We start from the raw sequence: 16,369 nt of genomic DNA, 5'->3' as shown, positions 1-16,369 counted from the left end.
TGGGGAAATGCAATCAAAAATTTGTCATTCTGCCAATAATAATTACACAATAATTACACAAGTGCAGTTCCCTTGGGCATGGGTAGGATCTTGGGGGAGGGGGACCAGGGAGGTGGCATCAGCTGTGCAGGGTCCTGCCCTGGGGATCCTGTGCTGGGGCAAAGAACTGAGATGTGCAGAGGATGAGCAGCAAGCTGGGCAGAGGGAATGGGAATTGGGATTTTTTTTTATACCCCAGGGTATCAGCAAAACAGAGCTGGGACCTGCCCTGGGTACCCCAGCTACAACAGTGCTTGGAATGGGGATCCCTGAGCCCCATTCTATTGCCCCAGATCCCCCCTGGCTCTGTCCCAGTTCACCCACTGTCCCTTCCAGTCCCCAGCATCCATCCCCTCTCCCTCCCAGCTCCACCAGGACCTTCCCCAGCACCAGCCTGGAGCAAAGGGAGATGCCTCCAGCTTTCCCACAGGACAGGAGAAGGCACCAAAGACACTAAACCCCTGAATTGTCCGTGTCCCCCTTGTCTCCTCTCCCCCCTTGCCGTTTACATCATGGAAAAATAATGTCCCTGGGCCTCCAGCCCAGCCCCTGGCTCAGCTCCATGGAGCTGCTCAGCTCCCTCCCTCCTGACACTGAACTCAAGGTCCTCCCCTGCCCTAGGAGGGGGCATTTTTTTCCCCTCCCACCCCTGCATCTCTTCCCCTCTCCAGGAATAATTTCAGCAGTTTGGAAAAGGCTGAGGAAAACCAAGCAAAAAGAAACCACTGCCTTTTCCTCCTTCCTTCCTTCCTTCTGTATCCAATCAAACCCAGGGAATCTCAGCTCTTCCCTGCTTCTCTTTTAATTTCAGACCCCTCGATAAGAGCAGACATGATAAAATGCAAGATTAAGTGCCTAATACCAAGGATTTGGGATTACCCAGCCCGGGCTGGACGATGGTTGGAGGTAGAAGGATGTGTCTGGTACTGGGAGGCTCAAACTGGTGATGCCTCCTCCCATCTTCTGCAGCATGGGAAGGGCAGGGAGGGTGTGAAACCCCCACACAGGCCCAGCCTGAGGCTTTCAGAAACGAAAAGCTTCACTTTTTGTTGTTCAGGGCTTTTCTTAGGATGGGCTTTCTGCACAGTGCTGGGGGGTGAGGTCCAAAATCCCACCCCGGGGCATTAGGGTGAGGGTCTGCAGGTCCAAGTCCCTCATCTCCACATCCCCTCCACTTCTCCCTCCCTGCAGGAGGGTTTCAGGCTCTGATGGCTGAAAAGATGCTGCTGATTTATTCATGGCCACTTCCCACCCATTAGCTCTAATTGCTCTCCTTGCTCTCCTTGCCCCATCCCTGCCTGGGCTCTGCTGGGAAGGTCAAGCACAGCAAGATGCTGGAGCCCAGCAGGGCAGGACTGAGGTGAGAGCCAGGGAGCAGAGGATGCTGCTTCCCCCATGAAGTTCTTCCCCACCAGCTCCAGTCCTCCCCTTCAGAGCTCATCGAGGGGTTCAGCAATATCCCAGGGTTTCTCCTGCAGGATGGCACCAAGATCCCTCACCTCTCCCGCAGGTTTTCCCTGCCCAGCCTGCCCTGAGCCCTGCTCTGCCCCTGCCAGCAAAGCAAGAGAGAGTTGAAAATCCCAATTAACCTCCCCCATGTGGAGCTGGAAATGTTATGGCTCATTTTGAAATGAAAAGGCAATCTCAGAATATTGAATTTCTGTGAAATATCCCATCCCAGCTCCAGCTGAAGCACTTCACTCTGGCTTTTATTTTTGTTACTGCAACATTAGCAAGCACTAATGCTTAGTAATTTAGAATATAACTGAAATGATAAACCAAAACATTTTAAGGTGGGGACCTCTCTGAAATCCAGGAAAGAGCTAGAAGGACAAGACTTTTGGTGCATTTTGGGATAATCCTTCCTAGATGGACCCCCTCTTCCTATCAAGGGCTGGATCTTGGTTCCTTGGGTGACCAAGAAAATGAAAGGATGGTCAGATGCAGATGCAGATACTCCAGAGCAAAAAAAAAAAAGTTCCTCCAAGCTCTTCTGGTGGCTTCAAGTCAGGGCACTGCCATCCACAGTGCTGGGGGGGACGTGGATGATGGAGCAAGCACCTTGCTCCCTCTTTGTCCATAACAAAGTTTGTGTCTGGGGGAGGCAGAGCCAGAGCCAGCTGGGATGCAGATTTCCTCCCCCAGTTTGTGCTGATTCTGAGTGGTGGGAGCTGGAAATCAAATGGCCAAGCAGCTCCTGGCTCCTGCTGGTCCTGCAGCATCTCTCTCCTCCTCCTCCTCCTCTCCCTGAGCAGCTGCTGGAGCATCAGGAATGGGAATGCAGGAGGCAATGCTGCCTTCCCAAATAGTTTCTGTCAGGGGTTGGGTCTCTTGCTGTGGACTTTCAGTTGCATAAAACTCCACAGAGCTGCGTTTTGGCCTGAAGTCATCAGCTTAATGTTCCCTTCAGCTGGAAAACGTTTCTTTTTGGGTTTTTTGGATGGAAGGAGGAATTCTTTACGTAGAACTCTGTGACCCAGGAGCCTGCTCAGGCAAGGAGGAATTGCTTTACATGGCAGTGGAGGAGAGAGCCCATAAATCAGATCCCACCTTGTCTCCTGCACGGGTATGACTGGGTAGGGAATAATATCCAGCATCCACCAGTACAGTCTGAGATGTGCCCTGCAGGAAAAGTTCAGAAAAAGGGGATTATAAATCACCGGAAAGAGAAGAGGGATTTCACTCAGAGCTTTGGAACCACGTTAAAACTCACTTGTGTTGTAAATGGGGTTAACTTGTGTTAATCTGTGAAAACCTGCAGGTTCTCTTCTGCATGGAGCAGGATGACATTTCCAGGTCTTGAGTCTTCAGGCTTTTCCAAGTTCTTATTGAAAAGCTGGAGACAATGACTTTTCCAGGGACATCAAGCTAATGACTCCACATTTACAGAACATGAATAATAAGGAGTCTGTTTGTATTTACAGTTGCTTCACTTACCACTGAGACAGAGCCACCTCCCAGGCTGCCCCTGGAGCTTTTTATCCCATGGCACTGGGAAGCTGGTGCTGGGGTTGTTTCCAATGGTACCAAAAAAAAAGGAAAAATCTCTCTGAAAGGGACTTTGGGAAGATGCTGGCTTATTCCCCTGCTCCTTGTGCCTTGCCTGTATCTTCATCCTTGCCTGCCCTGGCTTCAGTGGATTGGGGGAATGGTTTTTTTCCCCCCTTCTGCCTGCAGCAGCCTTGTGAATATATGTTCTGAACACATGTGAATACCTGAATTAATGTTCTGCCTCTTCTGAGCACGGGGAGTACGTGTCCACAGGCCAAGGGTGCAGCAGGGAGCAGGAGGGTTGGGTGGTTTTTTTAACCTCCACAGCTGACTTGGTGGTGGGAATACATCCCATCCCAGCTCTGTGCCTCAGTTTCCCCGTTACTGGAGGAGGGATGGCTGCTTGGTACCTCATGCATCCCCAGGACTGAGCAGAGCTGAGCCCCCTGGCCCTGATGCTTTGATTCTCCCTTCCCCAGGGCAGCAGCACCCAACCCACCCCAGCCCAAAGCAGAAAATACCCCTGCAGAGCCCTCAGCCAGAAGGAACCCTGCTCACTGCTCAGTCCTCTCTGGGCTGTGACCCTGCTCTGGCAAGCAGCCTTTCCCTCCCCATCACCTCCCAGCTGGGAGGGATGCTGGAGGTTCCCTCTCCCCTCTCTGCTAAGAGGGTGGCTCTGCAGCCTGGGGATGGAGTGCCAGAATCCCTCTCCCACAGCTGTATGTTCATGAGTCATCCCCTCAGCAGCCTCTCCATAACAACATTCCTTCTCTCTGATCTCAGATCCTGGCTGTGATCACTCCCTGTCTGCTTCTCCTTCCTCCAGCCACATGGTTCCTCCTGACCACGCTCCAAGGCAGCAGAGCAGAGGCTTTGCTGGGGTGGCCAGAGCTTGAAACCAGGTGGCTTCAGATCCTCTCCCTCCTCCCAAACCACAAGGAGGTGCCAGGTTACCATCAAATCCAGTTTGTCCCTCTCTGAGGACAGGCAGTGACATCCATTAAGGAGGGCAACCAGGCTGGTGAAGGGATCCAGCAGAATTGCTGTGAGGAAGGGCTGAGGGAGCTGGGGGTGTTGAGGCTGGAGAAGAGGAGGCTCAGGGGAGACCTCATCACTCTCTCCAACTCCCTGAAAGGAGGTTGGAGCCAGGGGGGGGTTGGGCTCTTTTCCCAGGCAACTCTCAGCAAGACAAGAGGGCAGGGTCTCAAGTTGTGCCAGGGGAGGTTTAGGTTGGAGATGAGAAAGAATTTCTTTCTGGAGAGGGTGATCAGGCATTGGAATGGGCTGCCCAGGGAAGTAGTGGATTCTCCGTGTCTGGAGATCTTTCCAAAGAGCCTGGATGTGGCACTGAGTGCCATGGGCTGGGAACCACGGGGGGAGTGGATCAAGGGTTGGACTTGATGATCTCTGAGGTCCCTTCCACCCCAGCCAGTTCTATGATTCTATGATCCATTCTTTCTCATATTGTATTTTGTTGTTTCTCCTCATCCAAGATGTGTCTGTGAGAGCAACCACTGCCCACCCTGTCCCAGAGGGTCAGAAAAGTTCTCCAAGACTTTGCTCCTGCCCATCTCCCCTCCTGCCATGAGCTCTGCTCCACAACCTCCTCCCTGAGCCCCTTTCCTTCTCTCCTTGCTGTCACTTTAGTCCCCAGTGGGTTCTTTTCTCCTCTTTACCTCTCGGATTCTTGGAAGAGCTGCCCAGAGAGGTGGTGGAATGTCTGGAGAGATCAAACCCATCTGGACACCGTCCTGTGCGACCATCTCTGGGTGAACCTGCCCTGGCAGGGGGGTTGGACAGGTCCCAGATCTCCAGATCTTTCCCCTGACATTCTGAGATTCTGGGTGATTCTCCAGAGATGACCCCACTGACTCTAAGGACACAGGAATGGCAACATCCACGTCCCCCTCCATGAGCTGGGGGTTTCAGGAAGGGTGGAAGGGCCAGGCTGAACCCTTCCTCCTCTGCAGAACCTTCTCTGCTGCATGGTCCAGCTTTTAACCCCAGGAGAACTGCAGGCAGCTGCCTCCAACATCTTTTATCATCCCACGGGATGATCAACCCACCTGGGGCATCACTGGCCAACCTGCAATTGGAAAACTGATTCTGAAGAGGCCTCTGCATCCAGATGGGCAGTGCTGGGCTGTGACATCCCTCTGCCAGCTGCCACCTCCCCTCCCCAGCTCTGTGCTGCCAGATCCCCCCTGCCCATGCTGCAGAAAGTCCTGAGCTCCCTGCTTCCCCCTCTGCCTGCTTGGCCAACTCTACCTGGCACAGGCACAGCCTCTGAAGAGAAATGGAATTTTGCTCAAAAGCATTAATTCCTGGGGGTGGTGGAGTGCCCAGAGGGTCCTCAGTGGAAGCAAAAGACCTGGAAAGTGTCACTGGAACAGCAGGAAAAGCCAAAAGCAACCTGGGTTCCTGTCACCCCAGCTGGATGGATGTGGGATGTGGGCAGCATCTCTCTGCTGCAGTGCCTGCTGCACCATGAACCCTCCCCAGCTGTAATCCCTCACCCTTCCCCAGCACCCAAGAATCCCCAAAGTTTCCCGAAAACTTTAGTTGAGCCTGGCAGGGGGAGAGGCTCCCCCTCTCCACAGCAAAACCCAGAAAGGGGGATTGTGCTTCTCTGCTCATCCCATCCCTGGGTGATGTTCCCCTGAGTGAGGTAGGAGAGGAACCTGGCATCCTGCATCCTGTTTCTGAGCTTTACCCCAAAACATTCCTCCTGGGCACTGCTCTCTGCCCCAGAGCTGGCAACGGGATTCTGTGGTTGGTTGTGGACCATGGGGTGCTGGTGGGAATGTCACACAGGGAGTGGCAGAGTTGTGTTTTGTGGCTCCCTGGGAGAGCAGGGGTCTGGTTTGATGCTCTGAGATTCACCACGGCTCTGGGGAGGGGAGGGAATGAAAACTGAGAACGTTTTTAATTAAAGGCTGATAAAACAGCCTCTGCCTAAAAGCCATCAGTGGCTCGGGGGGGTAACCAGGCTGAATTTCTCCAGAACTTTTAGCAGTGTTTTGTGTTGGGGTGTTGGTGTGGAAATGGGCTGGGGGGAAACTGGTACCAGTTGGTTCAGTCTCTCGGGATGTGCCACCAGTGGGACACTGCTCAGTGTCCTGTGGGATTGGGGTGTGGGGCTCAACATCCAGGGATGGGGATGGAGGAGTGGAGATGAAGGGATGGGGATGCAGGGATGGGGATCTTTGGGTCTGTCCGTGTCTTTTCGGCCAGTTGAGAAGAAGCAAAGCAAAGTGCTGTGCTCCAGAGCGGCTCCTCGCAGGGGTTCTCTCCCGCCTGGAGGAGAAAATGCCTCTGGAATCTGCTTAAAGCAGGAGGTTGGAGGGATGGCCGGGGATGGGGGTGGCATCAAACTCCTCCGCTGCCGGAGTGACCTGGGGGTGATGGCGTTCTCCCAACTCCTCGACTCCCCCGTGCTGGAGCACTGGGAGGGGAGGGGGGGGACCCGGGAGAACCGGGAGCTGTGGGTGCATCCTGGGGAGCTGCGCCGGGGGGGTGGGAAAAGGGACTCAAAACTCTGAGCACAGTGTGGGTTGGTGGGTGTGGGGGATCCCATCCTGCACCCGGGGGTGTGTGTGGTGTGGGTGGGTGGGATGGGGGCTGGGAAAGGCAGAAAGGGATCTCAGAAGAGATGCAGGGGGAAGCAGTTTCCCCCCCCCCCCTTCCCCACGCCGCCGCTCGGAGGCAGGAAAATCCCCTTCGCCCCCCGCCAAGCGATCACAACTTTCCCACGGCCGGGAAGCGGCTGCCGGCCCCGCACCCCAAGGGGGGGCACAGGGGGAGTCCCCCCCCCCTTCCCCTCCGTCTGCGTGTGTGCCCATCTCCCCCTCCCCGCCATCCATCCCCCGCGCTCCGCCCCCCGCGGGGCCGGGGCGGGGACCCGGGGCCGGGCGGAACCCGCAGCCCCCCCGCCCCGCACCCAGACGTCCCGGCGAGGGCGAGCGGGCGGGAAGGACCCGATCGTTCCGCTGCTTCCCCCCCGCTCCATGGCCCCGGCCCGGGCGGCGGAGATCTGCGCCCGGGGGACCGGCCCCGGCCCCGGCGGGAGGCGAACGGCTCGGAGGCGGCCGGTGAGTGAGGGGGGGATGGCGGGAGGGGAGACCCCCGGGAGGGCACCGGAGAAGCGGGGGGACGGGGACACGGCACCGGCCGCACACTCACATCAACCCGGGCACCGTGCGGGATGCACTGCAGGAACCCACGGGCACGGGGCTCCCGGGGGCATCAGGCACCCACCGACACGGGGTACCCAGCGACACCTGGCACCCATGGACACACACCCCCCGGTAACCAGACACCCACGAATGAGGGGCTCCCACAGACACGAGGCTCGCACGGCCACGGGGCACCCATCAACACACACTGATGGAAATGAAACACCCGCTGCCACGGAACACCCCTGGACACGGGGCTCCCACGGATATGGGAGTCCCGTGCACGCGGGACACCCCACAGGCACTGGGCACCCACGAACATGGGGCTCCCACAGGTGTGCACCCACGGACACAGGGCTCTCACAGCCCCCGGGCACCCATGGCCAATGCACCCACGGTGATGGAGCACCCAGGCACACGCGTGCTGACACGCAGGCAGGCAGCGATGTCCACGCACACGCGTGTGCAAGCCCACAGAAAGGGGGATCTGGGAAGCACCCAGCTCGAGTATCCAAATCCCGGCACTCCCGGCAGTTCCCGGAGTCTCCTCGCTGGGGCTTGGGGTGAGGGGAGATCACACAGCAAATCCCCACGCAGGATTTGATGTAGAGGCTCAAGAGAGGAGAACTGGGTGGAAATTCCCCTGGTAGATCCAGGACTTTGGGAGCGGGGGGGAGGGGGATTTGGCTTTTGGCACAAGGGGCTCAAAGCTTTGCGGCTCCAAGAGGGAGGGGAGGGGGTTGAAACCAGACCCAGACCCAGACCCACGGCTCTTGTCTCGCTGCCAGGTGGGGTTTTTGATTCCTGGGCACACAACGGGGGTGCCGAGGGTTTGGCAAGGTACAGAGAGAGGGAGATGCGTTGAAAAGCGGTGGAGGGGAAAAGGAATCCCAGCTGGGAATGCGGCCGGGAACTTTCCTGCGTGCAGGCAAAGCGGGATGGGGGTCCCTGGGCTGCGAGGAGATGGGTTTGTAAGGGTTTGTACCCACTCGGGTCATGCCTGGGAGCAGGGGGGACTTGGCAGTCCCTCCAGAGTCCTCTCCCTCCACGCTGGCAGGGATTTTTCAGAGGAGCAGCGGGGAAGGTGCCAAATTCAGCAAGAGTTTGGTCCTAATTCCCTGGAAATCCCAACCTACGGATTTTTCCTTTTTCCCCCCTCCCCCTTCTTCTTTTTCTCTCGGCCCCGAGGATTTGCAAGGTGCTTGGCTGCAACCCCCATCCCTGAGTTCCCTACCACCCCAATCCGCTTCCCGGAGGCAGGAATTCTCCAAGGAAATCCCCCCTGAGCTCCTTCCTCCTCCTCCAAGCAAGCAGAAAGCTGCCATCCACTCTCGGTTTAAATTTAGATTGCCTGCATTAGCTTGAATTCGGATTTATTAATTATTTGCATCTGGTTCATATTATTGAAAAAAAAAAAAAAAAAGTTGAGCAATGCAGATGTCCTGATTTCGGCTTGGAGGAGCAACACAAAATTCGGCAGCGTTTCTATTGTCTCGTTTAACAATGGCCCCACCAGCAGCCGCCGGGAATCTCTGTCCCCTCCACCGGGGTCTGACACGGGTGTAGCATCCATCCAAGTTTGTGATCCCCTGGCTCCGGGTGGCTGCGGCTCATTTCCCAGCCCTGGGGATTAGTCTAATTAGCAGAGCAAATCTGGGGAAGGCAAGCTCGGGTAATTAGTAATCAGTTGGATGTTTCCACGCACTTTTCTTTTTGCCTGAGGGGGTGGAGAGGAGTTTAGTGGATGGCCCCGTTTTGGGAGCAGGGAGGACTTTGGAGCAGTGAAGGTGAAGAGGACTGGTGACACTGGTGGCTTTCCCCACTCCTGGACGTTGCTGTGTCCTGTTTGCCCATCACGACTTTCTCACTCCATCCCCGATGGGTTGGAAGCCCAAGGGACAGACCTGCCTGTGTCCCCAGAACACCCTCTTTGCCTGTAGCTGTCTGTCCAGGTGACACTGGTGGCTCCTGGCTGGGGTGTGTGACCTGAAGATGGGAAGCTGAGAAGCTGCTCCTCCAGGTGTGGAGGTGATGTCCCCATCAGCGAGTGATGTGTGTTAACATCTCATCCATCCCATCCTCTGGGGGAAACTGAGGCCTCTGCTGCTGCCTGGGGATGTTTCAGACTGCTGAGCCATCACCTTTGGGCCACAGAGGGTAAATTGTCACCCCTGGGGTCTCCTGTGCTGCAGCAAAAGTGAAAATTTAAAAGGAGTGAGACCTTCCAGTCCAGGGCCAGAAGGTGTTTCCTGCTTGGAAGGGGAAAAATCCCCCCTTGCCCCACCATATTTAGTAGCATCACTGTGCAAGCTCTGAGGGGACTTAATTAATTATGATTGATTAATGGGTGTGCCCAGCTCAAGCTGGAGAGTCAGACTTTGTCCCCGTGTTGGGAACACCCTTGTGCTGGGGTCAGAGCAGGGAGATTCACCCCTGGGTACCAAAGCCTGGAGGAGGCTGTGCAGTGGGGTGATGCCAGGCTGTCCTGCTGGGAGGGACCCGGGAAGGTGCCTGCTGGGTTTTTATCTTGTTTCTTTTCTCTGGACACCTTTAACGTGTAACCAGTGAGGGGTGGGGGTGTGGAAATTTAGAGCAAACTGAGAAAAATAGGAAAGGAGAAGGCACCACGCAGGCGAAGTTGTGGGGTCTCCAACCTCCCCCAGCATCCAGGATGCACCCGGATGGCTGCTGCTGCTGCTTCCCTGCTCTTCAGCTGGGATGGGATGGGAGGGGAGATTGGAGGTGGGAGCTCCTGGGTGCTGCTGGCACCCTTCCCTCTGCCCTACCCCTTGCCGGGGGCGGCAGTGGAGGTTCAGCTGGAACACGGAGTTATTTTTAAGCCCTGCATCTCTGCGTGGTGCCAGTCTCTGTCCCTTCCCCTTCCCCGGGGGCTGCTCCTGCAGCTCCTGCTGTACCCTGCCCGGTGGAGGGGGAACTTGGGGGGATTCAGCCCCATGGGCACCCCTGGGGGTTTGGGTGAGGTGGAGAGGGCTTTGCTGGGGCTCAGAGCTTTGGGGGTCTCACCCATCACCTTTAAACACCCCGTGGTTAAAGCAGCAAAGCTGCTTGCCTGGTTTGGTGATGAGTTTCAAAAAGGGTTCCTACTCCAAATCAGGAGAGTTGTAATATTTTTAGGGGAAAAAAGTGAAAAAGGACTTTTCTGTTTGTCAGGGATGTCTTGAGTGTTCCACCCAGCCTGTAGCAGCTCCCTGGGGGGATGCTCTGCAGGTGAGAGGTGGTGCAGACCCACAGGAGGGGATCCCCATGTGGGATGGGATCTGGATGCAGGGTGAGATCCAGGGTGTGGGATGGGATCCAGGATGTGGGATGGGATCCCAGATGCAGGCTGGGATCTGGGCTGAAGGATGTAATCCGGGCTAAAGGATGGGATCTTGGGTGCAGGATGGGATCTTGGATGCCAGACATGGGGGTGACACTGCCAAACACCAGCACAACCCCTCAGTTTTTGGCCAGAGGGAGATTTTGTGGCCGAATTTTCTTGTTGACATCCCCTGGCATGCTGCAGACCCGAGTCCTGGCTAGGGCAGAGCACCCTGGGGCACCCAAGGGACCCTTCCCCAACCCCTCTTCACCCCCAGCCCAGCTCCTCTGCTGTTGCCTGGGTTGGGATTTAGTGTCAAATTTTAGGAGCATCTGCAAAGGCAGCAGGAGAGGATTGGGGGGGTGGGGGGTGAGGTAATTCTCTTAGTGAGGGAGGGGATTAGAGCAGCATTTCTGTTGGGTTTAGTGCTGGGCTGGGGGGGGGATCAGGAGCTTAACTCCCATCCTGCTCCTGCAGGAACCACGGTGACATTCCCACCCCTCGGGAATTCCAAAGCTTTCCCGGCTGGAGACCTCGGGTCCTGGTGAGCAAGAGCCACCTCCTGTCCCCACCATGGGACCAGGCTGTCCCCCTGCCCTGGCAGCACCCACAGGACCCCTGCCCTGCCCTCCAACCCTGTCTGATGCTGAATTAATCCCTTATGTGCAGCCTGGGGTGGGGGGGAGATGATGGTGATGCTGGGGTAGGGGGGTGGTGTTTTTTTTAATTTTTAATTATTTTTAATTTTTACATTATTTTTTTTTAAGAGCTTATATAACCTCTGGGATTCTATTAATAAAAACCCTGGGTTTGAACTCTGGGAACAACCAGCCCCAACGATGAGGAATGAAGTGTTCCCAACTCCAGGGAGCTGGGGGAGAGGGGCTTGGGGGGGGTTCCCCAGCCTCTGCCTGTCCCTCCTGCCCTGAATCCCCATCCCTGTCCTGAGGGGACAAGGGTGAGGAGGGGGGAATGGGCTTGTTGCAGACCCCAGAGATGGGGGGGTGGCACCCACTGGTCCTGCTGCTCCCATTTTTAGGCACCTGGGGCTTTATCCAAAGTGAAAAGATGGGAGTAGCATCCCAGCACATCCCAGAACATCACCAGCACCTGGCACAGCCCCTGGGGGGGTGCAGCCCATCCTTGGCAGTGATGCAGCTTGGGGGGGGTCTCCTGGGGGGGTTAAAGGGGTTAAGGGCAGAATTGGGTTTACAGAGGCTCGGATGAAGCTCGGGGCCAAAATGAGGAGGTGGGTGGGTGGGTGCAGGCTGATTCTGGGGGCTGGGAGCTCTGGGGGTGTTGATACTTTCAGCTCCCCCCGATGATACCAAAGGTAGTTAGTTTGCTCTCAGGTTAAGGAGTTTTGGCTTTTTTTAATCCCCAAGTAGCCAGCAAGGCACGGAGAGGGTTTGGTATAATTTAAGGGAAATTGAATCAAAGAGGGTGATGAGAGAAAGCAGGGGCATAACCTGAACCAAGGCACTTGAAGGTGAAAAAAACCCCCACAGTCTTTGGGATGTGTTTGAGTGCTCGGTTGTTCCTCTCTATTTAAAATACATTATTTAAACATAGGGCAATATTTATTATAGTGAAATAGTTCTCAATCTTTAAAACCTCATTTTTCCATTCAGGGTGACCAGTGTGGTTGGGTTGGTTTTGTCCCCTCCCTTTTAGGTGCAGGATTCCCTCCCTCGTTTCCCAAAACCTCTGCCACCCCCTTCAGCCACAGGCTTTGGCTTTGCCTCTGTTTGGTTGGGACTTTACTATTTGATTTTTTTTTTTCCTTTAAATCTCCCTTATTCAAATTTGTCACAGCTTCACAGCCTGCTGCCAGGAACACGCTGTCATCCTGAAACTCCTGTCTTTAATTCCTTCCCTCTGATGCTAATAACACCTTAAGATGATTAAGAGTGGGGGGGGGAAAGAAACAAAACAATTCAGTGTTTTATTTTTCTGCTCTCAGGGATGCTGGTTGGTGCTTCCTTCATCCTGGGGAGGAAAATTAGGGTGGTCACCATGTTTCTCCTTGGATTTCTTTTTTTTGTTTCTGTCTTTTAAGTGCTGCTGGATGTTGATGCCACTGGGTTGCTGTGCCACCCAAATGTGATTATTTTTATTTTTATTTTTATTGTTATTTGGCAATTGATGCAGTGGTCCCTTCCTGAGCATCCCTGGGCTGGGGTCACCCTGCAGCAGAGCCTGGCTTGTACTGGTGGCACGTCCCCAACCCTGGTTTGGGGACATCCTGGGCAACATTCCCAGCCCTGGCAGTGCCAGGGGAAGCTTGGACACACCGTGCTGCAGCCCGTGGGACCCAGCACACCATCCAGGCTCCAAGGACACAAATCCCTGTCAGCCTGAGGTTATTTATTGATTTTTAAAGATGTTTTGGGTCCAGGGCAAGCTCAGAACCTGCTTTAGTTTCCCGGTACCGTGGTGCCAGCTCTGCCAGGGTGGTCACCAGAGGGTTTTGGCAGCAGCTTTGACACCTTCTTGCTCATCTAGGAAACAAGGTGCTGGATGAATTAAATACTCTGTAAATTAAATTAAAGTGAATTAAATACGCTCTGTAGTTCTCTAGGTGAGAAGCTTTATCTCAGTGGGTTCAGGGCAGGAGCTCTGATGATGCAGGTTGGCTTCCAACCCCCCAGAGAAGGAGACAGCAGCAGATTGGGGAAAAAGCCAAGAAAGTTGTGGCTTTTAATGGCTCTGATGGGTGTCTTGAGGATGATGGGATGTTGGGTTTGGGCTTTTAGGTGACGTTTTGGCAAGCAGAGCAACTTGGGGAGCTCCATCCAACCACGTCCAGGGAGGTGACACCCACTGGGACCATCTCCTCACTCCCAGTGTCACAGAATTACAGAATCATAGAAAGCAGAGGGGTTGGAAAGGACCCGGGAAGATCAGAAACCCAAATTCCCCCTCCCCCCATGTTCCTGTCCCTTCACCTGATGCCTCCTCCCCTTCTTTCTCCTCCCCCCCCCACAGGAGGAGCGGCCAAGCCCCAGACGATGACTGCTGAAGCCAAGGGACCCCCGGAGAAGGGGGCGGACCCCAAGGTGCCCCCCGCCCCATCCCGGCGCCGGGGCCGTCGGCTGAAGCTGCGGTCGCCTCCGGAGCCTCAGCTGAGGGGGAAGCTCCGCATGCGCTCTCCCTCGGGAGCCTTCGTCCTGGTGGGCATCTCGGTGGTCCTGGTGGGCATGACCATCGCCGTGGTGGGCTACTGGCCCCACCCCCGGGGGTCGGGAGGTGGGAACGGGGCGGGGAACAGCAGCGCCGGGGGGGAGGTGAGGAGGGAGGTGTCGGTCAGACGGCACCTGCCCCACGGGGAGAAGCTGAAGCTGATCGGCCCCGTGATCATGGGCATCGGGCTCTTCATCTTCATCTGTGCCAACACCATGCTCTACGAGAACAGGGACATGGAGACCCGCAGGCTGATGGAGAAGGGGCTCAGCTCCGTGGCCGAGGGGACCCTGCCCGAGGGGACCCTCCCCGAGGATGGGGACGGCCACCCCCCTGTCCCCAAGGCCACTGCTGAGTGCCTGGAGGGTTGTTACCAGGTGGATCTCTCCTGCCAGCCCCTCGCCAGCCCCGGCAGCAAATGGTCGGACATCTACGGCCCCAACAAGCTCCAGACCAGGGCTGAGCTCCTCCAGCAGCCACCAGCAGCATCTCCCACCACCTCCCTCCTCAGCCTCCCCTCCGCAGCTTCCCCAGAGCTCAACCTCAGCCTCTCCTCGGCCGTGGGTGCCCTGACCCTTCCCGTCATCAAACTCAACAACTGCTTGCTGGACGCGGCGGGGCGAGGGGTGGGCAAGAGGCAGGAAGGGGACCCCTCCCGGCCCCCCATCAAAGCCCCGTGGCTCCCCGCTGGCAGCAGCAGCATCTTGCCCCGTGGCCAGGCCCGTGGTGGTGGTGGTGGCCACGGTGGCCACGTCATCATCAACATGGATGGTAGCTGCCTGGGCACAGAGCCGGGGGTGGAGCTGAGCATGGATGGGCTGCTCCACACCCCAGGACACTCCAAATCCCTGGATCTGGGCCGTCCCGGGGTGCTGCTGGTGGCCCCCATCAAGGACCGTAAGAACCGGAGTTGGCCCCGACTGGACCACATCAGCCTGGTGGGTTACACCAAACTGGAGAGCACTGGGGAGTCCTCGGACCTCCTGCTGGAACCCAGTGACCCCCCGAGCCGGGGAGAGCCCCGACCCTGCTCCTGGGCAGTGGGGATGGAGCAGGGCACACAGGTCTGATGTCCCCAACACCCTTGGGGACCATGACGTCGCAATCCTTCAGCCTGGCACCTGGAACCCAGTGGTGACCCCAAAACCCCACGTCCAGGAGGGGTCTGGGGGACCCAGATGCTCCAGGAGAGGTGCCAACCTCCTGCTCCCTGGGGAGCACTGCCTGGGCTGGGCTCCTGGCTGCCTCCTGACAGCTTCCCCATGGATGCTCCTGGCCTTACAAACCCTTCTCCTGGTGGCTTTGCTGGAGGAGCCCTCGCTTGGGGGCCCAACAGAAACTGCAGGATGGGGGATGCAGGGTGGGGGATGCCCCACCAGCCCCTGCAGCACTTTATTTCAGCAGGGTTGGGGTGGGGAGATGTCGGGGGTTTTTTTTTGGGGTGGGGGTGATGTCCCCTTGGCCAACCTCAACCCACCAGGAAATTCATTGGACCAGAGCACGTGAGCCCATCAGGGCCATTAAATGTTATCTCAATGCCTCCTGCTCCCACCTCTCCTTCTCCTCTTGTCTGCAGGATGCTTGGGATGGGGGCTCTGAGGCCATGGATCCCCCCCGAGACTCAGCTGGAGAGAGCAGGGATGCTCTGTAGCACCTGAACATTTGCAGGAGAAGTTGAGAAGCTCCAGGTCCAGGATTGGTTTTTGCAGAGCAGGGATGTGAAGGTGCCCAGGGTGGAATTCAAATGGAGACTCTGGAGTGTGGTGGCTCCCAAAGCCTGGCTGAGGGTTGGGGTTTGGAGTGTGGTGCTGGTTTGGGGTTCTGTTGAGTGCTGTTGGATTTTTTTTTTTTTTTTTTTCTGGTTTGGATGCAGAGCAGGGGGGAGGCTGCAGAGCTGCCCTTGGTTCTGGGGTGGTGCAACCCCTGGGGAGAAACAAAACCCTCCAAAACAACCAACCCACCCACCCACCGTGGCAGGAAAATGCAGTAGGAAAAATGTGGATAAAATGAGAAATTGAGTTGAAGAAGAGGGTTTGCCATGTTGGGTGAGGCTGCTCTGCCTCTCAGGAGATGGCTCCAGGCCCAGCAGCCCACAGAAGGGGAGCATCCACCTCTTGTTTGCTTGCAAAGCAGAATTCTTCCTCCAGCTTTTCTTTCCTGAGCCTTTCCCAGGGCTTTTGCTGTGTTTGCCCCTGTGGTGCTCAGCCCCCATTCCTGCTGATTGCCCCCAGCACGTGGCTGTGGCATCCCCCGGATGTCCCCAAGGGTCAAGGCCACCCAGGAGGGGCTCACAGGGATGAGCACCCACCCATGGCACAGCCATGAGGAATATCCTTAGGTTTTTTGTTTGTTCTTTTGTTTGTTTGTTTGTTTTAGGGGCTGGAGGGGCCTCTCTGAGACCCAGGAGCCAGGAGGTTGCTGAGCTGAGGGCACTGAGGTGGGATCACCCCTGGCTGGGTGCCAGGTGCTCACATCATTCCAAAGCATCTTTTTGCCTCTTTCTTTTCCCCCATATCCAAATGCCAACAGGAGGAGAAGGATGAGGAGGATTTGTTTAAGGTTTTTTGTGGAGCAGAAGCATCCAGCACCAGCATCTTGCCCAGGACCCCCCTGATCTTTTCCCCCTCACCAGGATGGTGCCTGTTGTGCCCTGATCCTC

General features: G+C 56.3%; 1 protein-coding gene across 1 annotated transcript; it reads left to right on the top strand.

The window, feature by feature from the left end:
* Positions 1-7,095: 7,095 nt before the first annotated feature.
* On the top strand, positions 7,096-15,230 carry TMEM200B (transmembrane protein 200B). Its single transcript, XM_030464422.1, has 2 exons — positions 7,096-7,121; positions 13,516-15,230. Exon 2 carries the CDS (start codon positions 13,539-13,541, stop codon positions 14,778-14,780), a length of 1,242 nt encoding a protein of 413 aa, XP_030320282.1. The 5' UTR covers positions 7,096-7,121; positions 13,516-13,538; the 3' UTR covers positions 14,781-15,230.
* Positions 15,231-16,369: the final 1,139 nt, after the last annotated feature.

This window comes from Calypte anna, chromosome 23, assembly GCF_003957555.1.
Source record: "Calypte anna isolate BGI_N300 chromosome 23, bCalAnn1_v1.p, whole genome shotgun sequence".
NCBI lineage: Eukaryota > Metazoa > Chordata > Aves > Apodiformes > Trochilidae > Calypte > Calypte anna.
Note: the sequence above shows the minus strand (reverse complement) of the source record. Positions and strands in the feature narration are given on the sequence as shown.

What these genes read in the sequence shown, in the direction of transcription:
- TMEM200B (XM_030464422.1), top strand. Translation starts at nt 13,539, where the DNA reads ATGACTGCTGAAGCCAAGGGACCCCCGGAGAAGGGGGCGGACCCCAAG.